Here is a 24,126-nt window from a genome sequence, read left to right as displayed (position 1 = left end):
CTCTCCTTTCCTGCTCTACTACACCTGTGTCTTTCTCAGGGCCATTTTATGTTGTGTGGTCATAAGTAATATCTTCTAGGTGAATAAAATTTTTGTTTGATGAATTTTTTTCTTTTATGATTTAGTAAGAAATGTTGAGCAAAACCTATGAGTATTTTGCTGTGGAAATATATACAGATCTAATGTATACAGAGCTAGTAAGAGAATAAATTTAAAAGTATGCATTCTAATCCATGGAGGCAAATTATAGGATCTTTCAGTTCAAAGGGAAAGCTCAATGCTTGAAATCATTTGCAGTCAAAATTGCAAATTGCAAAGTAAACAAGGTTTATATCCTTTTCTAAAGTTGGAAACATTTGACACCATTAAAATATGCTAAGATTTTAAGGGTGACTTGAAAGTAGCATGCAGGACATTAAAGCTTGTTGTTTACACCTATTGCTGGTACTTAAATAAATGGTGTCCTAAGAAATAGAATTCATGACTAAACTGAAACTACTTTAAAATGTTCACACTGAACTGTGCGGTAGTGTAAAAATTTAACTTTTAATATAAAAGCACAAAAATAAGCTTTTGTTAAAAAGAACTTTTTAAATAAGTAAAATTTTAAGAAAATGCATTGCAAGAGTAACTATATACTACCTCCACAGCTTTAAGGCATGTTAAGGTTACAGAGAAGAATGAATATAAACTACATATTTAGTTTCATAAGAAAGTCACATTATTAGGGTATAGTAGAGGAAGATTTATGTTGAATGTTACTTTAAAATATGTTAAAAACATTTTCAATTTCAGATTTCAATAATTCTGGTGTTGATATCCACACAACCAATGCTTTCATCAACAGTACATGCCTGTGATAGACTAGAAATATCAGCTACCCTAAACATTACTGAACTGCTTTCCTCAGGTGAAGTGTGTACTGACCTGTTCCCCTTGAAGAAATAGGTTTTCCCAACGTCCTCCCACCAAATGGCTGAATCAATACCATGAGGGGGAATTCCACTTCCAAGTGTAATCAAGTCATGTGGGTAACCCGGTTGAAGAGTCGTGTCCTTAAACACCCAATATTTGTTACCTGCATGAAATAAGTGCAAATGCAGAATACACTAATCAATGTCAGAAATTAGAATATCTTGATTAACAATGCATTTAAAATGATTTTCTATGAAATCTACATGAGAACTTTACAGCAGTCACATCTGGAATAAGGATGCTATTTTTGAAACATCCATGTTATTTTCTAACATAGATATAGTGAATAACTATTTAAGAACCCAATCAGAATTAATTTAAGGAAAAAAGATACATCTTCACCTTACTACATTAAAACAGTTCTGAATCAAGGATCAAGTATCAAGGATGTTTTCTCTGGGAACCGGAGGTCCTGCTTTTGGTCAAGTTCAGTCTTAATGTAAAATGTAATGATTCAATATTTGTATATACTGGGAAATGGCCACTGTAATAGGTCTAGTTAACATCTGTCACACTACAACTTTTTTTTCTTGTAATGAGAACTTTTAAGATATGCTGTCTTAGCACCTTCTAAATACACAACACAGCATCATTACCTATAGTTACTGTGTGTACATGACATCCCCAGTACTTCTTTGTTTTGTAACTGGAAGTTTGTACTCCTTGGCTTTCTTCACCAATTTTGCCAGCCCCTCCAACTCTTCTCTACTCTGGCAAATACAAGCTTGTGTTCTGTACCTATTAGTTTTGTTTGTTTTGTTTTTTAGATTGCACACATAGCTGATATAGTACAATATTTGTTTTTCTTTGTCTGACTTATTCAACTTAGCTTAATACCCTTCTAGGTCCACTGATGATGCCGTGAATGGCAAGATTTCATTCCTATTTATGGCTGATTAGTATTCCATACTTTTTTTTATCCATTCATCAATCATTGGACACCTAGGTTGCTTCCATGTATTGGCTCTTGCAAATAATGCTGCAATGAACATGGAAGTACACGTGTCTTCTCAAATTAGTGTTTTTATATTCTTTGCATAAGTACCCAGAAGTGGAATCACTGGGTCATAAGGCAGTTCCACTTTAAGTTTTTTGAAGAACCCCCGTACTGTTTTCCACAGTGCCTGTACCAGCCTGCATTCCCACCAACAATGCACAAGTGTTCCCTGGTCCACGTAACATGAGAAATGTTCACAGAAGCTTTGTTTACATGCTGCCCAGGTGTCTTGAGAAGGAGAAAAGAGTATGTGATAAAAGAAAAGGTTATAGTTCTTCTAGGAAATTATTATTGTATAAAAACTGTTTTTTTTCAAAATGTGTTTTAAAAATGAAATACTTCTCTATACTGTTGGAGTTTTCCATCAGTAACAGGGAGAAACAATTAGACTTTCACTGTAGAAAATCTCAATTTGCTTTTTTTTTCTTTTAAAGAGCAATCCCTGGGGGATTTTTCAAAAATGCACTACATTCTCTTTAAAAAACAAGGCAACACAGAAAACTCAGCAAACATTTGCTGTCAGGCTGCATGATGATATCCCAGCAGTTAATTGTACTAAAAAAAAATTGAGAAAACAGGTTGACTGCTGAGTATTCGTGGCAGAGAATTCAACAAAAACAATTCAACGTTGATTATGAGTTATACACTTAATTTTATAGTAATTGTTAAGGAAATACAATTATACAGTTCCTTCTGTATCTTGATGAGGTAAGATTTTCACATGACAAAGCTGAAGTGACTTTATTTCTATTTTTTAGATTGCCAGTATGTGAGATTCATATTCAACTATTTTCTTTTTTAACATAGGACAGGCGCATTTTTCACTACCTTACTATCAAACAGTTTGGTTCTCCAGGAAAATACTGCCTCTTTGGCAGAAGAAAGACATTTATTGAATTTCATAGGAGGGTGACGTAGTCAGGAGCAAGTGGAAAAAACTGGTCCTACTGACACTCCTTTGCAGAAAGTAGAAGAAAATACCAACAAGTCTGATTAAAGACAGAGAAACTTGGTAAAAACAACAACAATGCTGTCTGCCCACTCATCCATCCACCTATCCATCCATTCCCCAAACTATTCATTGCATATCTGTTCATGAAGAGCCTATTACAGCCAGTCACTGAGGGAACTGTGGACAAAATGATGGAAATACTTGAGGTTCCTACTCTTTCATAACAGAGGCGCCAGACACTAAGCAAAGAATTCTATGAAGAAATGTTAAAATACATGCTTAATCCTACAAGGAAAGGGGTCTAGTGACTTTTTAAAATGTTTATGAAGAGAGCAGGGCCTGGCCTGGAGGCTAAATCATATCCGTTTTCCTAACACCTTTGAACTGAGCCAATGTCACTGATAAAATGCATTATGTTGTTCAGATGTTCTGGATCAGAATAATGGTTAGGAATCCAGCCTAAGACAGTTATTTCACAGGTTTAAGAAAGGAACAGAAACCAACAGAGACAAGAGGTGAGCAGGGGGAAAAGGAAGGGAAGGGGCAAGTCAAGGAACATACAGAAAGGTCTCATGGACAAAACCAAAGTGGGGAAGGATTGAAGGAGGGAGTGCGGGGAGGGGGCAGGGGGAAGTGGTAGGGGGAAGGCAGAGACAAATGTATTTGGAAAAATAAATTAATTAATTTAAAAAAAAGAAGTGACAGGCATAAAACCATACAACAATTGCTAATAGATTTGTACTTCAGTCCAGGTATTTTAATTCAGAACTCAACTTACTATTCCAAATTGACTCTCTACAATCTATCTGCTTTCAGAATTGCTGATGATTTCCTGCTTCCTTTCCCGTTATCAAATATGACTGCACATTTATTATTGGAAGTGTTTGTTAATTAATTAATCCACTGCATTCAGCTCATGCCTTGTTTACTGTCCTAAGTCATCAGATACCCTTGATAATTTATTAATTTAAAAAAATCAATTGTATTGTTGTTTCCTCAGAGTCCACAAAACTCTTACATATTCACATTTCGTATCTTTGATTACAGTGATCAGTAATCTAGGGCCAACAGCTGCTGCCTGTCCTTGAAAATAAAATTTTATGAGAACACAGTCACACCTATTTATTTACATATTGTCCAGTCTGTTTTTAAGCTACAATGACAAGGTTTAATAGTGATAATAGAGACCATATGACTTGCAGAGCCGAAGGTATTTACTATGTGGCTTCTCACAGAAAAGCTGAGAACATAAATTCTTTAATGCCTGGATACTCTTCTTATAAAAGAAAGCTGCACTTAGATTACTAACTTTTGTTTGTTGGGATTATTTTAGATCAACATTGATATACTTATTGAGAACACTTCAGGGATTGAGAAAATTGTCATAAAGAATATTTTCTTTCTTAGACTGTGGTTTAACAAAATATTCAACAGCTTTGAAATCAGAAGTAGGGGGCAACAGCTCTTCCATTGATTAGCTGTGAGATCATGGGCAAGTCACTAAATACAAGCCTTCCTTTTCTAATTTGTATTTAAGACACACACTTCTCATTCAGAGTTCTGGAAATATCAGAGATCAAATGTATAATATACCAACAGCATATCTAGCTCATGGTCCCCAATAAAAGGTACATATTATCACATATATCGTATTTCACCGATCATATTTTCTTACTACCCACTCTGATAGATAAGGTAAATAACAAATGTTTAATTATTGTACACTGATCTATGCCAGTGTCAACAGTCTGGATTAAGTTTTAATTTCTATTTATAAGTTAGTTACCCAAGATATTCGAATAATCATTTAACTTTGGAGATTACAGGACTTTTTGCTACTAGAACATACTTTTCCAGGTTCCACAATATTATCACGTAAACAGGGAATTTTGAATATTCATGAACATGTGGAAGCCATGGAGCTATGCGGCTTAGATGTCCCTTTGAAGAAAAACTGGCCCTTCAGCTGAGTGCCTTCAATTAGGCCAACCCCTGAGCAGGGCATGTACTTGATTCTGGACCTTTCTGCTCTCTGGAAGACACCTCTGAAAGGCAGTCTTATCTATGGAGCATCTTTTTGGGTTCTTGAAGGTCCTGTCCCATTTGCAGCACAGACCCCAGCTCTACAGTCCAGTCGTGTCCCCACCCCATTATCTTTTACAGGTTTATAACTTCCTCTTTGTCTGTATCCCCAGGAACTCAAATTGACAGGAAATAAATGTTTGAAGATGGGGAAAACTTTTAGACACACAAGTAATACTAATGGGAAAATGCAGGAGTCTGAAATATAAATAAAAACAGCCACACTAAAAATATACCACAGACTTTTTGAATTCTTTTAAGTAAATACAGGTAATTATCAAGGGAGATTTTAAAATATTAAACATTTGGCCTCTTGGTTTTGACAATCACTTCATGTTTATATACAATATAAACATTAATAACTTTGAGGAAATAGCACAGTTCACATGTTGCAAACCTATCTTTTTATGTTGCAAGGTCACCAAACATATATTCCTTAATCTAGTGAAACTCTTTGAGCATTAGTTTTCTGCTACCTCCTACAGAGACATAAGTAATCAGAGCATTCATCTGTTTATAATAAAGATTGACTGCAGGCGATCTATTGTACTTTGTAAGAAACAATGTTTTTCTACCTCAAACTCCATGACCACTCCCTAAACTCCCTTCAAGAGTGATTAGCTACCTGTAAGCAGCTTAAAAAATTGCTGCTTTATGAATATTGGCAACAAAGTAATAATGGAAGTCACAAAAACCATTCTTCAAGCAAACAGTGCTTTTCTTTGCCATCTTCCAGGGCCACTTGTCTTAGACAACTCTTCTTTTGTGATACACATCTTTTATATGCCATCCAAATTCCCAAACTTTATCATCCTCCTCCTTCCTGTCTCAGATATTTTAATTCCTTCTGTAAATTATTTTGCCCCTTGAAATGGAACTGTCAGCAAGATTACTAAGTCTTGTCTGAAGTTAAATGATAGCAACAATATGAATGTTGAGACTTTTCAATGACTTGACTTAATTACTTTTAAATTAATTTTAATTTTTAGAGAGAGGGGAAAGGAGGGAGAAAGATAGGAAGAGAAACATCAATGTGAGTGAGAACATCGATCGGTGGCCTCTTGTACATGCCGCAATCTGCAACCTAGGTATGCGCGCTGACCAAGAATCAAACCAGAGACATTGTATTTTGCAGGACAACACCCAGCCAACTGAGACACAGAGGTCAGAGCTCAACAACTTGATTTTGATTGGTACTGATTTTGACAACATTGAGAGCTTTGTTTTAAATATATTTCCAATTCTTGAAGGAGACTTTAAGGGCTCAATTTTCAACTAAGATTGTTGATATTATCATCTCACAACCATTCAGCCTGAACATGACTAGTAATGGAGAATATGAACATCTGGCTTGTGGTGCTCACAAAATGTCAGTCTGTTATACTGCATTTACCTGAGGGATGTTGAGATAGCTGACCAGCATGAAGTGTGGGGTATGTTCAGTTGCTGGAGAAAAGCATATTACTTCCCTGAGTATGATACATTTTATGTTCTGAAGCTCTCTAACTAAAGAAACTTACTTTTAAATGTAATGAGAGGAGAATGACCCATGTTAGAGTCCCAATGTCAAGCAGAGCGGTGAAGGGGTCTAAACAATGCCAGATACCAGGTGACAGTCACAAGTAACAAACAGAGTGGCTGGTTCACACTGAGCAACTAGCCTTGTAGACATAAGCAATTATATATCTAGGCCTGTTAAGGGAGATATTAGGAACTGTTCACTGTATTCCAGGCATCATTTAAAACAGAGCCCAGCAAACTGACTTGCAGCCTGTTTTTGTGCAGCCCATGGTTTGAGAAGAGTTTTTACATTTTTTAAAAGCTAAAACAAACAAACAAAGAAGGATATGTGACAGAGACCATGTGCTGTCAAGGCTGAAACATTTACTACTTGGTCATTACAGACAAAGTTAGTCAACCCCTGGTTTAATATATTAAGGATATAACAGTATAAAAGAAAAAAAGGAGAGCAGTCCTTGGCCATATTGAAATAATATTCTAGCAGGAAGGGTACAGATCAGCAATAAAAAAGGAAATGCAGAGTTCACCAGATGGTAAGTAGAAACTGAAGCAGAGAAGGAACTGGATAAATTCCTGGTCCAGAGATCAAAGGCAATGGACAGTGGGATAAGGGACAATGGGATTATCTGGGCTTTTGATGTGGTAAGGACCATAAAGTGACAATGGCAGGCTGAGACAGTCATGTGACTATGATATGGCTGTAGGAAGGCGGTGGTGTGCTACCTGACACCTAGACTATGGGCTCTTTCCTGTTCTGCAGGTGGGGAACTGGATACCAGAGAAGGGGAAACCAGGTCCAGGATCACTCTGGGTATAAGGTTTGGTGCCGGGGTGCTGCATGTTCACAGTTGTCTTGGGAGCAGGTCTACCAGAAGGCAGTGCAGTGTGTAAGCTGGGGAAAGGAAGCCTCATGCAGGGTTCTGACTCAGAAAACTGAAACTAGACCTCTCATGAGAGTGTAGCAGATCAGAAGAGACCACTGACAGGTACACCATTCTAGATGATGGACAAACATGTGACCAGAGACAAAGCCGTCCTGTTGTCAGCATCAAAATGGAAGAGACACCACACTGAGTCAAATGGTATTTACTGCTGTGGCTTTTACTAATTACCATTGGTCTCAGCTACTCTGTCCCAGCACTCTTCCAAGAACTGAAGACATAGTGGTGTGTGAGAAAACATATTTTATTTTATTTTTTATCTTAAAATATTTTTATTGCTGTTCAATTAAAGTTGTCCCCATTTGTCCCCTATTACTCTCCCCTGCCCTGCCCACCCCTCCGCTCCCACATTCAATCCTGCCACTTGTTGCCCTTGTCCATGGGTCCTTTATACATGTTCCCTGACTTGACTCTTTCCTTTCTGTCTCCCATTATCCCCCTTTCCCCTCTCCTCTGGTCACTGTCAGTTTGTTCTTTATTTCCATGTCTCTGGTTCTATTTTGCTTGCTTGTTTGTTTTGTTGAGTAGATTCCACTTATAGCTGAGGTCATATTGTATTTGTCTTTCACTGCCTGGCTTATTTCACTTAGCATAATACTCTCCAGTTCCACACATGCTGTCACAAAGGGAAGGATTTCTTTCTTTCTTTCTGTTGCATAGTATTCGATTGTGTAAATGCATCACAGTTTTTTGATCCACTCATTTACCGATGGGCACTTAGGCTGTTTCTGGCACTTGGCTATTGCAAATAATGCTGTTATATTTTAGATTCATCTCTGGTGGTATTTACATCCAAATGCTGCAGGTAATTTCACAGTTTCACAAGTCCTGTGCTCAAATAGGATAGGCGGGGATAAGAAGGATGTGGCCACCCCATGAGCTACAAGGATGGAGGCAAATGGATAGCAGTGAGGCCCCTAGGCCATGAGAGCTGGTACAGGATGGTGGAGTTTCTTCTAGAGCAATAGTTCCTGGATGGTACAGAGCCCCTTGGTCAGCTGCCAACTCAAGGCCACCTCAGTCTAATTCCACACTTCTTTCTGTTATTGCACTTCAGGGGATGATCATTTCCCTTCAAAGACCAGAACTTAGATGTTTTTTTTCCTGTGCCCAGAGTAGATGAGTCCACAGTTCTTATCCACATTATTCATATACTTATTCTGGATGTCAGGAGGGCAGACATATTGATAGTTATACTAGCAGACATTCACTGAGGGCCTAGAGTGCCAATCAGGCCACATGTCCTCAATTTTGTCCTCAGACTAATCCTGAGAGAGCAAAGAATACGATCCATGTTCCAGATGGAGAAACCAAGGCAAAGGGAGCTGAGTAACTTGCCCAGTTCACACAGCAAGTCAGCATGTGAAGCCAGCATCTGACTGCAGGCCCTACATGTCCTTATAACACAGACACTAACCCCCTTTCCTCAGGAAGAAATTGGTGAAGACAATTGGACATCACTTAAATATTACAAGTGTTTCCAAAATGTCATGTTTTTATTACCCCCATCAACATTACAAATTCTTCTAGTTTGATCCTGAGAATAATTTCTTCCCCTCCTTCTCCTCTTCTTCCTCCTTTCCCTCTCCCCTTTTCTTTCTTCTCTCTCTTCCTATTCTTCTCCTTCCCCTTCCTCTTCCTGTCTTCTCATTCTCCTTCTCTTTTTCCCCTTCTTTCTTTCCTTTTTTTGTGTAGCCATTTTGATATTTTATTATATTTTTACTGTTTTATTGTTTATGCTATTACAGTTATACCAATTTGTTCTCTTTCACCTCCTTCAGCGCAGCCCATCCCCCACTTCCACAGTCAATAACCACACTATTGTTCATTTCCATGGGTCCTTTATATATGTTCTTTGACTAAAAAACCTTCTAGACCATATTACTGCATGTGATTCTGTACTTAAATGTAACAAAAACTTTCCTTTATAAAAACAACATTTTTAATTAATTTTTTCAACTACATTTGTCTCTGCCTTCCCCCTACCACTTTCTCTTGCCCACTTCCTCCTTTCCACCCTCCCTCAACTCTACCCCTTTGGTTTTGTCCATGAGTCCTTGCTATATGTTCCTTGATTTCCTCCTTCCTTTCCTTTCCCCCGAATCCCCTACCGCCTTCCCTCTTACCTCTGTTGTTTCTTTTCCTTTCAGTGTTGCTGGTCTTATTTTCCTTATATCTTTGTTTTGTTCATTAGGATCCGCTTATAAGTGAGATCATATGGTATTTGTCTTTCGGCCCCTGGCTTATTTCACTTAGCATAATGCTCTCTAGTTCCATCCATGCTGTCTTGAAATGCAGTAGTTCTTTTTTTTTTCTTTCTGCTGTGTAGTATTCCATTGTGTAAATGTACCATACTTTTTTTGATCCAATCATCTAGGGATGAGCATTTAGGCTGCTTTCAGAACTTGGCTATTGTAAATTGTGCTACTATGAACATTGAGGTGCATAGGTTCTTTTGAATTGGCACTCTGGGATTCTCAGGGTATAGTCCCAGCAGGGGAATCACTGGATCAAAAGGCAGTTCCATTTTCAGCTTTTTGAGGAAATTCCACACTGCTTTCCACAGTGGCTGCACCAGTCTGCATTCCCACCAACAGTGGACTAGGGTTCCCTTTTCTCCACAGCCTCGCCAGCACCTGTTGTTTGTGGATCTGTTTAGGATGGCCATTCTGACCTGTGTGAGGTGGTACCTCATGGTGGTTTTGATCTGCATTTCTCTGATGGCTAGTGATGCTGAGCATCCTTTCAAATGCCTCTGGGCCCTCTGTATCTCCTCCTTAGAAAAGCATCTGCCCAGGTCCTTTGCCCATTTTTTGATTGGATCGTTTGTCTTCTTGGAGTGGAGTCAAGTGAGTTCTTTATATATCTTGGAGATCAAACCTCTATCTGATATGTATCATTAGCAAATATATTTTCCCATACGGTTGGCTCCCTTTTCATTTTGCTGATGTTTACTTTCACCTTGCAGAAGCTTCTTATTTTGATGAGGTCCCACTTGTTTATTCTTTCCTTTCTGTCCCTTGCTTTAGGAGACATATCAGTGAAAAAATGGCTGCGTGGGATATCTGAGAGTTTCCTGCCAATGTTCTCCTCTAGGACTTTGATGGTGTTGCGACTTATATTTAAGTCTTTTATCCATCTTGAGTTTATTTTTGTGTATGGTGTCAGCTGATGATCCAATTCCAACTTTTTGCATGTAGCCGTCCAGCTCTCCCTACACCATTTGTTGAAGAGGCTGTTATTGCTCCATTTTATGCTTCTGCCCCCTTTGTCAAATATTAGATGCCAATATAGACCTGGGCTTATTTCTGGGCTTTCTATTCTGTTCCACTGGTCTATAGGTCTGTTCTTCTGCCAGTACCAGATTGTTTTGAGTATGGTGGCTTTGTAGTAGAGTTTGATGTCCGGTATTGTGATCCCTCCTGCTTTGTGTTTCTTTCTCAAAATTTCTGCGGCTATTCAGGGTCGTTTATGGTTCCATATAAATTTTTGAAATGTCTGTTCTATTTTTGTGAAATACATCATTGGTATCTTAATAGGGATTGCGTTGAATCTATAAATTCCTTTGTGTAGTATGGACATTTTGAGGATATTAATTCTTCCAATCCATGAGCACGGTCTATGCTTCCATTTATTTGTGTCTTCCTTAATTTCTTTTTTCAATGTTGTATAGTTTTCTGCATATAGGTCTTTTGTGTCTTTGGTTAAATTTATGCCTAGGTGCTTTATCTTTTTTCTTGCTATATCGAATGGTATTTTTTTTCAGATTTCTTCTTCTTTTATTTCATTGTTGGTGTACAAAAATGCCTTTGATTTCTGAATATTGACTGTGCATCCTGCTCTTTTGCCAAATTCACTTATTAGGCAGAGGAGTTATTTTGTAGAGTCTACAGGGTTTTCTATGTACAAGATCATGTCATCTGCAAACAGGGAGAGTTTTACTTCCTCCTTTCCTATTTGGATGCCTTTTATTTCTTTTTCTTGTCTGATCACTGTGGCCCGGACTTTCAGTACCATGTTGAAGAGAAGTGGTGGAAGCGGACATCCTTTTTGTGTTCCCTATCTTAGTGGGAAACCATTCAGTTTTTGCTCGTTGAGTATGATGTAGGCTGTAGGTTTTTCATATATGGCCTTTATTACATTGAGGAATGCCCCATTTATTCCCATTTTGCTGAGTGTTTTGATCATAAATTGATGCTTTACCTTATCAAATGCTTTTTCTATGTCTATCAAGATGGTCATGTGTTTTTTGTCTTTCCTTTTATTTATGAGATGTATTACATTTATTGACTTCCGTATCCGTATATTGAACCATCCCTGCATCCCTGGAATAAATCCCACTTGATCGTGGTGGATAATCTTTTGAATGTATTGATGGATGCAGTTTGCCAATATTTGTTGAGGATTTTAGCATCTATGTTCATCAGCGAAGTTGGTCTGTAGTTTTCTTTCTTTGTAGGGTCTTTATCTGGTTTTGGGATCAGGGTGATGCTAGACTCATAGAAAGATTCTGGGAGTCTTCCCTCCTCTTGGATTTTTTGGAATAGGCTGAGAAGGACAGGGGTTAGCTCTTCCTTAAATGTTTTGTAAAATTCTCCTGTGAAACCGTCCGACTCTGGGCTTTCATGTGCCGGGAGTTTCTTGATGACTGCTTTAATTTCCCCAGCTGTTATTAGTCTGTTCAAGCTGTCTGTTTCATGCTCCTTCCGTGTTGGAAGATTTTACTTTTCTACAAATTTATCCATTTCATCAAGGTTTTCAAATTCCTTGGCATATAATTGTTCATAGTAGTTTGTGACAATCCTTTGTATTTCTGTGGTATCAGTTGTTATTTCTCCTCTTTCATTTCTGATATTATTAATTGGGTCCTCTCCCTTTTTTCTTGATGACTCTGATTAAAGGCTTGTCCATTTTATTTATCTTTTCAAAGAACCAGCTCCTGGATTGGTTGATCTGTTGAATTGTTCTTTTCATCTCTATGCCATTCAGTTCTGCTTTAATCTTCACTATTTCCTTCCTTCTACTTGCTCTGGGATTTATTTGTTGTTGATTCTCCAGTTCTTGAAGTTGTTGTGTTAGGTCTTTTATTTGAAATGTCTCTATCTTTTCTAGGTAAGCCTGTATTGCTATGAACTTCCCTCTCCGGACTGCCTTTGCTGTGTCCCATAGTTTTTGACTGTTGTCTGTTCATTTTCATTTGTTTCCAGAAACTTTTTGATTTCTTCTCTTATCTCATTATTGACCCATTCATTTTTTAATAGTCTACTGTTCAGTCTCCATGAGTATGCAAGCTTTTGAAGTTTCTCTTTGAGGTTGATATCCAGTTTCAAGCCTTTGTGGTCCGAGAAAAAGTTTGGTATTATTTCAATTTTCCTGGATTTGCTTAGGCTTGCTTTGTGTCCTATTATGTGGTCTAACTTTGAAAAACTTCCATGGGCATTTGAAAAGAATGTGTATTTTTCTTCTTTGGGATCTAAGGTTCTATATATGTCAGTTAAGTCTTTTTGACTCAGTGCGTCATTCAGCTCCACAATATCCTTATTGATGTTTTGTGTGGAAGATCTGTCCATTTTTGACAGTAGAGTGTTGAAATCCCCTACTATCAGTGTGTTGCTCTCTATATCTTTTGAGAAGTCATCCAACAATTTCCTTACATACTTGGGGGCTCCTATATTCGGAGCATATAAATTTATAATGTTTATGTCTTTGTGATAGATTCTTCAAGTATTATAAAGTGACCCTCTGGGTCTCTTTTTGTGGCGTTTTGTAATTTACTTTGTCTGATAAAAGTATGGCAACCTTGGCCTTTTTCTCTTGCTCATTTGCTTGGAATATTTTTTTCCATCTTTTTACTTTCAATCTGTGTAGGTCTCTGGCTCTGAGGTGGGTCTCTTGTAGGCAGCATATGTGTGGGTCATGTTTTCTTATCCATTCAGCTACCCTGTGTCTTTTGATTGGGGCATTTATTCCGTTTACATGGAGAGTTATTACAGATAGAAACTTATTCATTTTTTCTCTTTATACCTGTGTTCCTCTCTCTCTCATTCTTTTTCTTCATCTTCTTAAACCAGTCCCCTTGGCATATCTTGGAATGCTGGTTTGGTAGAGACGTATTCTTTTAGCCTTCGCTTGTCTGGGAAACTCTGTATTTCCCCTTCTATTTTATTTGAGAGCATTGCTGGGTCGAGCAGCCTTGGCTGTAGGCCCCTGCTTTTCATGACTTGGAATATTTTTGCCATTCCCTTCTGGCTTGTAGTGTTTCTGTTGAGAAGTCAGCTCCTAGGCGTATCGGGGCTCCCTTGTATGTTACTTTCTCCTTCTCCGTTGCTGCCTTGAGGATTCTCTCTTTGTCTTTGACATTTGCCATTTTAATGATGATGTGTCTTGGAGTGGACCTCCTTGGGTCCCTCTTGAATGGGGTCCTCTGTGCCTCCTGGATCCATGACAGCCTTTCTCTCCTCAAATTAGGGTAACTGTCCATCATTACATTTTCAAGGAAGTTCTCCATCCCTTGCTCCTCTTCTTCTCCTTCTGGTATCCCTATTATACGGATATTAGTGCGTTTCAGGTTATCCTGCATTTCCCTAAGTGTCTCTTCATTCTTTTTGAGTCTTTTTTCCATTTCTTGTTCTTTCTACCTTATCCTCCATCTCAGTGATTCGATCCTCAGCTTCATCCAGCCTGCTTTGGATTCCTTCTACTGTGTTCTTCAATTCAGAAATGGTATTCTTCTTATCCTCTTGTGTCTTCTTGATAGTTTCTATGTCTTTTTCCAGGTTGATATAGTTTGTTGTTGTAAGATCCTGATAGTTTCTCTGTAGTTTCTCATAGTTCTCTTTGAGCTGGCTGAGCTCATTGAGCTTCCTTAGAGACATTGTTTTGAATTCCATATCTGATAGTTCCCTTGCCTCTATTTCATTTAGCTCCCTCTGTGGGGAGTCCCTTTTCCACTCATTTGGGGGCAATTGCTTTTTCTTCTCATTTTTGTGAGAGTCTGTCAAGTAATTCATTCATTTATTTATTTATTTTTGCTTGTGCTCTAATTGGGCTGTCTAGATTTCCTAACTTTGTGAATTAATCTTCTGTGGTAGTAGGCAGGTCTTTTTACTTATTTATTTATGTATTTTTTTCTTTAGTTTTCTTCTGGGCCTTCCTCTGATGATGTCAGTTGTCGACCCTATATGACCTTGTGTTGTTTGTTTGAGCCTTCCAGGAGTCTACTGTCTGCATCTGATACCTGCTTTGGGCAGCTGTGTGACCCCTTCACCAAGGGATCCACTATTTCTGTGGATCCCTTTGCACTCTCCTGCAGGCTCCGTCAGCACGCTCCCCAGCCCGACAGGACCCCTGTCCGGACAGGATCTCCAGCCTGCCTGGGCGCTTTTATCGCCCAACCTTGAGCACTTGTCTAGCGCCCGCGCCAGTTGGCGCCCCAGGACTGGTCAGTTTAGGGTCTTTTATTGTGTTCTTTCCCTGCTTTTGGCTCTTTGGGGGCATCGCTTGTCCTCGCCAAATGGGGACTATGGAAATGGGAGGAAGTCAGCTCCAGGACTCTCCAGTTAATCCTGTCTCCAGTCTCTCCTCCAGGGACTCTGGGCAGCTCTGTGACCCCTTCGGCCAGGATCCACTCTTTCTGCGGATTGCTCTTTGCTCGTGGGCCCACATGGGTCCATTTACACCGGTCCTCGCCGATCTGAGCACTCCCTCGCAGGCCCCATCGGGGCCCACCCTGCGGGAGGCCTTGCTAGCCCGCGCGAGCCCTGGCCAGCCCATGCGGGTCCACACACATGCTCCCCAGCCCCCGCCAGCCACTCGGCGCAAGTGCGTGCCTGCACTGGGTAGTTTTGGGCTGTCTGTTGTGTGCTTTTCAGCTTTTGGCTCTTTGGGGGTTTGGCTTGTTCCCATACAGTGGAGACTAGGGAAAGGAGAAGGAGCTGGGACTCCCCGGTTCCTTTTCCCGTTCTTTCCCCAGTGCCTCCGTCTCCAGTCTCTCTTCAAGGCTCTCAATGCATCTGTGTGACCCCTTTGGCCAGGGATCCTCTGTTTATTCCAGCTTCTCTGCACTTAGCCCCCGAGCTCACACACACACAAGCTGTGTGTGGAGCACACAAAAGGCAGGTTTATACCACCCCTTACCATCCCTTGTGCCTGAGCGGGATGGTAGCTGCAGAGTGGGAGGTGCGTTATCACCAGGGCTCCGCCGGCTGCTGTCTCAGTTCTCTTCACAAAGTCTTCCTCACCAATCTTTTCCTAGGCACCAGCCCACTCTGCTGCCACCTCTGCCCAGAGATCAAGGAGGGTGGCTGCCACTGCAATTTTTGCGTTGGCCCTTTAAATGTCTCTTTGCATCCCCAGCCACCTGTCTCTGGCAGAGAGCGCCCCTAAGGTTTTCGCGGTTGTGTTTTATCTGTGTTTTCCTGGTTTTCGCTGCTGTAGTCTATAGGTCCCTGTTTATGATTCAGACCTCGTTTTTCTCAGGGGGAGCTAACTGGCTGTTTCAATGTCCCTCTGGTGCTGGTCCCCGTGGGCTCCCAGTTCACCCTCTCAAGCCTCCACCACAGTTCTCACCCACTGGGATGTGTGAGAGTTGAATCCACTGTCTGTCCGCGGCTCCAAGGCTCTTCTCCCGCTATCGTTCCACGGTTTTCCAGGTGATTTCTCCACTATTTAGTCACAATTCCAGTCTGGTCTTGGGAGGAGGTCACTGTGACTCCCATTCACTCCTCCGCCATCTTCCTCTCCTCTCTTTTTTCTTTTCTTTTTTGGTTAAGTCCCCCTTTTCTTTCCCAATTGTCATTTTCCATCCTTTAGCTCCTGGGCAACACAGTCAACCCTGTCCATTCTAGACCTAGTTCCCCTCTGGTTCAGCTCAGACATGCTCTGCTCAAATTCCTTGCACCCATCTCCCACCCTTCGCTCAGTCTCTTGTTCCTGGTTTTCCCCACAGACATTAAGATTTATTATTCTGAACATTAAGTTTTGAGGATGGAGTACCAGTTGCCTAAGTTCACTTTTGTGCGTTAGGCAGTGAGTAGGTATGCAATTAAGACTTGTAACTCAGATAAAGAGAAAATAATAAATTTCATGGGGAGATGTGAATTGAGTGAATTTTTTTTTCTACCCATACATTTTCCTTGTCTTTATGAGCAATTTCCCAGTTTATTGTAAACTATTTAATATAAGCTAATTAAATCAAGTAAAGTTTGAGAAATGAAATAATATTTCATTGCATAAAACAGTGAGGAACTCCAAATACTCTTTAAAAACAAAACCCAAATCCCTTAGATAATGAAAAATGGCTTTTTAAATTGTTCATTCATTCATCCATTTTAGTATCTTGGTATTTTTAAGCAAAATCTAAAAATTCTACAAGATCTCAGTGCCTTCTAAATTTGACTTCTACATGACATACCATATGAGAAAACATACGTGAGAGAATTAAAAATTACCTTTCACTTCACTTCTTTTACATTTCTAGGGGACATACGCACTTTTTTTTTCATGCAATATATTAGCTGCCTACCCTCAATCAAAAGCTTTCCTGGGTTCATCTCTCTGAGTGTGACAGGGTCTTGGGCACAGTGACCCAAATGTAGCAGAGCAGGACACGGACATTCCTTACCTTTGAAGAAGACAAAATTCCCATCATTGTTTTCATACACTGCGTCGATACCAGGAGGCAAGCCACGCCAGAAGTAAGTGATCTGCATGGGGTACCCATCCATGACCCTGTTGTTCCTCACACGCCAGAACCACTGTTCCTGCAAGCCAAGCACAAGGTCGCTCAGCATTGCTGCCTGGCTGCCCCACCTGGGGGAGGGGTGCAGTAAGGGGAGGTGAAGCACCTGAAGCCAAGCCCACATCCTTGTCATAACAGTCAAGAAACAGCTAAACACTTGCCCACAATAATCTCAGAGTTTTTTGTAGTAAACCTCCCAACCTCTAACCCAATAGTGTGATTAAAAAGGTAATGTAAAACACTCAATCTTGGCATTGACATTATACCCAGGGCTTCCCAGTTGGAAAAAAAGAGGGAGCACGGACCACACCCTGCCAGATCTTGAGTCAGCTTTCTAGAGCATGACAGCAGCGTGGGGACACATAAAGCATCCTGGTGTGTGTGGGCACCATTTCCAGTGTCAGAGATGCCTCCTGATCTCCCCACATTGCAACCATGTCCTGTGTAGTTATAATGGAATCTTCTGTAACCATCTAATGTGTCCTGCTTGGGACAATAAATTACGTGGTCATCACAAATTAACAAAGTGATCCTGAAAAAAAAAATCAGAGAGGATTCCAGTCTGAGCCAACTGTCTGTCTTAAATGTTCCCAAAATGCCATGGGCTCCACTTGGGCACAGAAAAGATAATTCAACTTTAGAAGTGTCTGTTCCTATCTCTAGTGAATAGCACATGACTTGTACCAGAGCAGAGGTACATAAATGCTGGTGAGTTGGTAATGAGTCTACACACAATATGGTACACCATAAATTCTTACTAATAGCAAAACATAAATAAACTAATTAATTAAAAAAATAAAGGTACTTTTGATGACATTGTTTTATACTAAAAATTTCAGAATAATGTAGAGACTATCTAAAGTGCTTTAATATTAGAAAAACTAGATGTTTTAAAAATTAATTTTTAATAAATTAAAATTTACTCTTTCACTTTATTTCAAATTTCTGTATGTACAGTTTCACTTGCAAGTTATATATTTGTACTAGTTAGATAAGTGTGTGTCACACCAATTCTTCCATTTCAATTCCTCTCTGTTCCTCCTCTCCCAAATCATTAAGTGATTCATTTTAGGGCTTTCATGAGCTTCTGGTAAGAACAGTTGGCCTGACGAGGTGTCCCCAGATTTTTCAATTATTCATACATCCATTCATACACATGTACACACACACACACACACACACACACACACACACACACTCCACACTCTACTGAGGATTATTGGATTTGAGGTGATATGATAAAAAATGAACTTTTCCCATCTAAATGAATCCAATTAGTAAACTTTTAGGAACCTTTGAATAGTTGTACTTTGTTTAGTTATCATTGGCTGTTTTCTCTACTAACCGCTGTTATTTATGAATAAAGAAATAAGTTGATTAATTAAGGAAAGGCTCTGAGTTCTCTGACCCTAATCGTGGTCACCTTGGAAATATACTAGTCATTGAGTACTACATACAGATATATAGTAATACTAGTCACATTAGTACTACATACTAGTATCTAGCTGATAACCCCAACTGAAATGAGGTGGCCCTGGCTACACTCTTGCAGGTAGTCTGCAATTTCACTGAGCATGCCAATCAAAGGTTGGCCAAAATAATTCTGGGGTAGACAGATGACACAACACCTCACAAGCTCAAGTCACTTTGTATAGTCTGTCTTTTTGAAAGATGCTGCACACACACTCACAATATGGAGTTAGCAAGTAAGATATTAACAAGTGATTCTTTTAAATCATATCCCTATTGACAGTTTTGGATTTTCCCTAAATGTCTATTTTCAAGAAAGAACCTGTTATAATTACCCTGGAGATTTAGAAATGTAAATTATTTTAATAAATAGAAATGCATACTCATGTTTCAAAACCAAACAGAGTTAGCATTTTCAAAACGTGTTTACTATTCATGCTAGATGTATGTGATACATTTAATAGTCTCCAAGTGTTAAAATGTATCTTTCTTTATATATTAACTTATATCAAAAAAGTCTGGACACCAAAGGGTTACGTAATAAGTCAGAGAGTGATAATTTTCTTGTTAGTTAGTACTACTGAAGTCCAGATATAAAGAATATTAATTTTTGATGGTGGCTGGGTGCTCAGCTGATTAGAGCATTGTCCCAATATGCCAAGGTCATAGGTTCAATCCCTGGTCAAGGGCACATACAAGAATCAACTAATACATAAATAAGTAGAACAACAAATAGATGTTTCCCACTCTTTCTCTCAAAAATCAATAAAAAATGTGTAAATAAATAATTAAAAAGTTTTTGAAACTTAAAAATTCATAATTACTGATGCGTTATATTCCAATTTGTTTATTTCATTTATTTGTGTGGATAATAATGAAGCGTGCTGTATGGGGAGTCAGGTTAAGCCCTAGAACAAAAGAGTCTGAGCAGCAAGCAAAAGGTGGGAGTGTGGACACACATTTCTTTTTAGGTGATTACATCTATTCTCTTTCTTCTTGGATCCACTCCTGATCATGAGCCACTTTGTGACAGTGGCAGTGAAGAAGAGGACAATTTACTAAAACCTGAATCATCAACTTCTGCCTTTTAGGACAGGAACTTTAAACTCCAATGTGACATCTCCACATGGCTCAAGGACCTTGACTTTCCCTTCCTTTGCACTTCTCACTTGGATGATGGGGAACTCATGGTACAAAGCCTATCTTCCCAGAAAATGGGTTTTGGGACATGAATCCCCCATCTTTCAGGTGGCTGTCACCTGAAAATTAACTACTTTTGCATCAGCACCTGCTTCTCGAATATTGGCTTTTAAAGTGGCAAGCAATGAACATACATTCAGTTAGTTTTTGGCAACCCAGATGGGACTCTGTGGAATCCAGTAAGGCCCAGAGAGCCCGGGCTAGTGGTATGAACTTTTTGTAGCAAGCTGACCCCATGGCAGGGATTGCAGGAATTTGCCAGTTTTTTATCTTGGGGGTTCTCCCTGCTCTCCCTTTAAAAGCATCAGCTGCCATTAAACGCTTTGCTGGGGAAAGGAAATGGGTCTCTAAGGATTCAACAGGCTCTAATCTGGGAAGTGGATGCACTTCAATCTGGTAAATAGGTTCAAACTTACATCTGGTAAATAGGTTAAGATCTCTAATGTGCAAACTTTCATGTTGTTACATCATAAGGATTCTACTCAAAAAGGATCTAAACTTGATAGTTCAAAGATGTGGAAATGATTTCACCCCTATCCCAGAATGTAAAACTCAGAAAGAAGGGAAAAATTGTTTTTTTTTTTAACACTCTTAATCCTCCTCCTAGAGGCCTGAGCACTGCTGTGATCCTGGAAACAAGTGGTGCCAAAGCTTATATCTTCCCCACTTCTTCTCTTGTCTCTGTAAAAGTCATCAGAGACACTAGATAATGAAACAGCTCACTTCTGAGCACACTAAAAGAATTCAGTAATCACCAAGAAAAAAAAAGTGAGTGTATCTGCCAATGGAAAAAAAAAAAAACCTGTTTCTGAAAGTTATGTAATTTATTCAATATTCTGTCAATCTATAGAATGGTAATTGCTTTTAGTTGTCACTAAAATTTAAAAAACTATATTTAAGTTGGAGAAGAATGTAAGGTTTTTGATAATAAAAGGTATAAATTATGGCAATGTATTTTAAAGAAAATAGAATTAAAAGTAAGTTGTTCTAAAGCTGGTTATTATTTATGTGTTAAAAACAAGCAGACTAAGGGAAGCCATGTAAGTTGAAGAGGGTATGTATAAATCAAAGAAGGTCATGCAGATTAAAGAAGGATTGTGTAGAGAGAAGAAGCAAAAAAGAGAAGGAATCAAGGAAGTGAAAGTAGATGAGAAAGGATATAGAAAAGGGGCATACAGGAAGGAAGGACACTGGAGTAGGAAATCTCAAGAAGGGAAAAAGAAATGGGAAAAAAGGAGTAAGAAATAAAATGTAAATTCATGTAGGAAGATGGTAAAGCAGGTGATAATTTTAATGACAAATAAAAAAAGCCAAAATCTCCTTTTGATTGTCCAAAACCAATTGTTACTTCCCAACATAAATTCCAGGTACAAAAGACAGTGGGGAACAAATTAATTGATTTATTGGTCTATTATACTCATTTGTAGTTCTAAATGTTAAAATGTTTTTACAGAAAAAGTAAATTTCTTTGTCAATTACATCATAATCTGATCTATTAACTTGGATTTGTAAGGCTTCTTTTTTGTCATTTAGGGACATTGTTTTATTCTAATGCATTTGCAAAAATGTTCTATCTTCTAACTTATTCTAAAACATGAGTTTCTGAGAATAAATTTTCAGATTATACCTTTGAAATAGATGAGGATTTTGGGGGCTCTGGAAAATGACTGGATTTGTAAAGATACTGGTGGATAATAGGGATAAATAAGAGTTGACTGTGGGGCTGAAGGAACTGAGGTTAATTATTGTTCTTGTGACTTTGTTGAAAATATTGCTAATTAAAAATTGTTTTCATAGAGCAACTTATTAAATTGTAGTGATATTAAATCATTTTATTTTTTTTCCTTACTTTATCTCTCCAGAATTTAAAACCACTTAATAAGTGGGTATCATTGTTTTCATGGCAATACATTCATTTGCATAAGTCCAATAGGAATCTTATTCATTACAGTTTCCAATTGTGGTTTTATTAACCAAGACTTTGAAATGTCAAGTTTGAAAGAAACATGCCTAGTCTCTGGATGTCAGCAAATTCTCTAAAGAATAAAGATTGACTTTGAAGCTAATAAAAGCCCCTTAGATAAATAGCCTGGCACCTTCCTTTTTAATTAATTAATTTATTACATTTGGTTCATAGCAGTATTTCCATGTAAGGAGCAAAGCTTATTTTCCTGGGAGTTGGTACAGAATAACCTCAAGACATTTTGGGGACCTCAAGAACGTGAGTTTACCCAAACCCATAGGTGTTGCAGGCAAAGCCTGATGGCAATCTGTGTGGCTTGACTTCTCTGCTCTGTGGGGCTAAAGTTCAATCTGAAAATTTACTGAAAACATTTTTCAGTAAAACAGATTTATAATCAATTGCTATTCCTGTTGTGTTTATGCAAATAATCAGGCCAAACTAAAATAGAACGTAATGTAGTAAATGAATTGATCCTAATTTGGCTCTTTGAAAAATGAGGGTGATTTTAGGGAAAATTTGTTTTTCAATTATATCTATAACACAGAGTTATAAAAAATAACTGATTCAGTTAATTGTAAAATTATATTTTTAACCTATGAACTACACTGGATCCTAAATTTTTCCTTTTTTTTAAATGTTTTGGTTACAACCTTCTAACTTCTACAGGAATAGAAGAAAAAAATGACTGTAGAGAATTGCAACAGTGGGAATTTGTAACCCACCACACCATTCTTTTGACATTGTTTGTGAAAGTGCTGACTTTGACTAATATGTACCTTGTAGATAAACAGCATGTTTATATAAGAATCCTAGGAACTAACTACAAAAGATACAGCCTTTGACCTTCAGACATCTCAGCTCTGGAAGATTTGCTGATCTTCAACAACTGAACCAGGATGACAAAGCTAAGGTGACTAAACCAGCATGATGCATACCAGATCATCACATGGCTTATTGGAATGGCCTTAGCTCATCTGCATGTAGAGAACCTTTCAGTCACTTCCCTTGAACTCTTTGACTTGTTCCCCCTCCATCCTTATAAAAACCTACATCTACTGAGATGGGGAGATAGGCTTTGAGAGATGAGACCCCATCTTCACAGGGAAATGGGCTTTGAGACGTGAATCCCTCATATTCCAGAGGGCCAGCATCTGAATAAATCACTTTCCTTTACATCAGCACCTGCATATTAAGTATTAGGTTTTAAAGGAGCAAGCAGCTGGACCTGTGTTCAGTTACACAAATTGAATGTTACAAAATAGTCAGGGGGATCTAAAGTACAGAATAAGAAATATAGTTGATATGTTATTACATATTTACCATATACAATAATATAATATAGCAATAATTGTATATGGTGCCAGGTAGGTACAAGACATATTGGGGGAATCACTTTGTAAGGTGTATAAATTTCTAACCACTAAACTATACATCTGAAACTATATGCTATTGAATGTCAATTGTAATTGAAAAATTTAAAACACTTGTATAACAGTTATAGTATTTCTGCTAAAGATTGGCACAAGATTATCTCAGTCAACATTCTCTTGTCTTGTACCATTACTGCATCTAGGAATTATATTATCAGCAATACAGGAGCTTTAAAATAAATCAGGATGGGAAAATGCCGTAATATCCATGAAGGAGTAAAGTAGTACACTGGCTTATGAAAACACTGTATGTGTATGTCCAGGATGGCAGCCACTAGTCACATGTGGCTACTGAGCACCTGAAGTGACAAATGTAGCAGAGAAACTGATTATTTATTTATTTATTTATTTATTTATTTATTTCAGAGGGGGGCGGGCTGAAATATCAATGTGAAAGATGAACATTGGTTAGTTGCTTTCTGTACACACCTCAGGGGACCAAATCTGCAACCCAGGCAAGTACCCTGAATGGGAATTGAACCAGTGACCTTTCAGTTCATGGGATGATGCCCTACCACTGAGCCACACCAGCAGGGGTGAAACTGATTTTTTAATTAAAATTAAGTAATTTAAATGAAATACTACATTTAGCTAATGGCCACCATATTGACAGATAAGATCTAGCAAACTCATTTTAAATAATTTATCATTGTATTACAATGTATAAATTAATTCTTTAAAATTCTGAAATCACACCTTTGAAGTATTAATAAAAGCTAAAAATGGAATTTTTATACCTGAATGTGTAATAAACTGGTTTACAGAATATCTTAAATACACTATATTTAGAATGAATTAGTCATGCTGTGGCCACTGCCCCTTCTCATCTTTTTTTTCCCTTTGGCAAAGACAAAAT

General features: G+C 38.5%; 1 protein-coding gene across 1 annotated transcript in view; it reads right to left on the bottom strand.

Annotated features, from left to right (window-relative positions):
* The window catches only part of MMP16 (matrix metallopeptidase 16), a 269,641-nt gene that overhangs the window by 18,403 nt on the left and 227,112 nt on the right, over window positions 1–24,126 (bottom strand). The window contains exons 7-8 of the mRNA XM_054595067.1: window positions 17,091–17,229; window positions 928–1,078 (exon numbers count right to left, since the gene is read on the bottom strand). Of these exons, the coding sequence (XP_054451042.1) occupies window positions 928–1,078; window positions 17,091–17,229 (290 nt within the window). The remainder of the gene's footprint in view (window positions 1–927; window positions 1,079–17,090; window positions 17,230–24,126) is intronic.

This window comes from Pteronotus mesoamericanus, unplaced genomic scaffold, assembly GCF_021234165.1.
Source record: "Pteronotus mesoamericanus isolate MK-2021 breed Mesoamerican mustached bat unplaced genomic scaffold, CSHL_Meso_final scaffold_54, whole genome shotgun sequence".
Classification (NCBI taxonomy): domain Eukaryota; kingdom Metazoa; phylum Chordata; class Mammalia; order Chiroptera; family Mormoopidae; genus Pteronotus; species Pteronotus mesoamericanus.
This window is presented reverse-complemented; position numbering and strand designations above follow the sequence as displayed.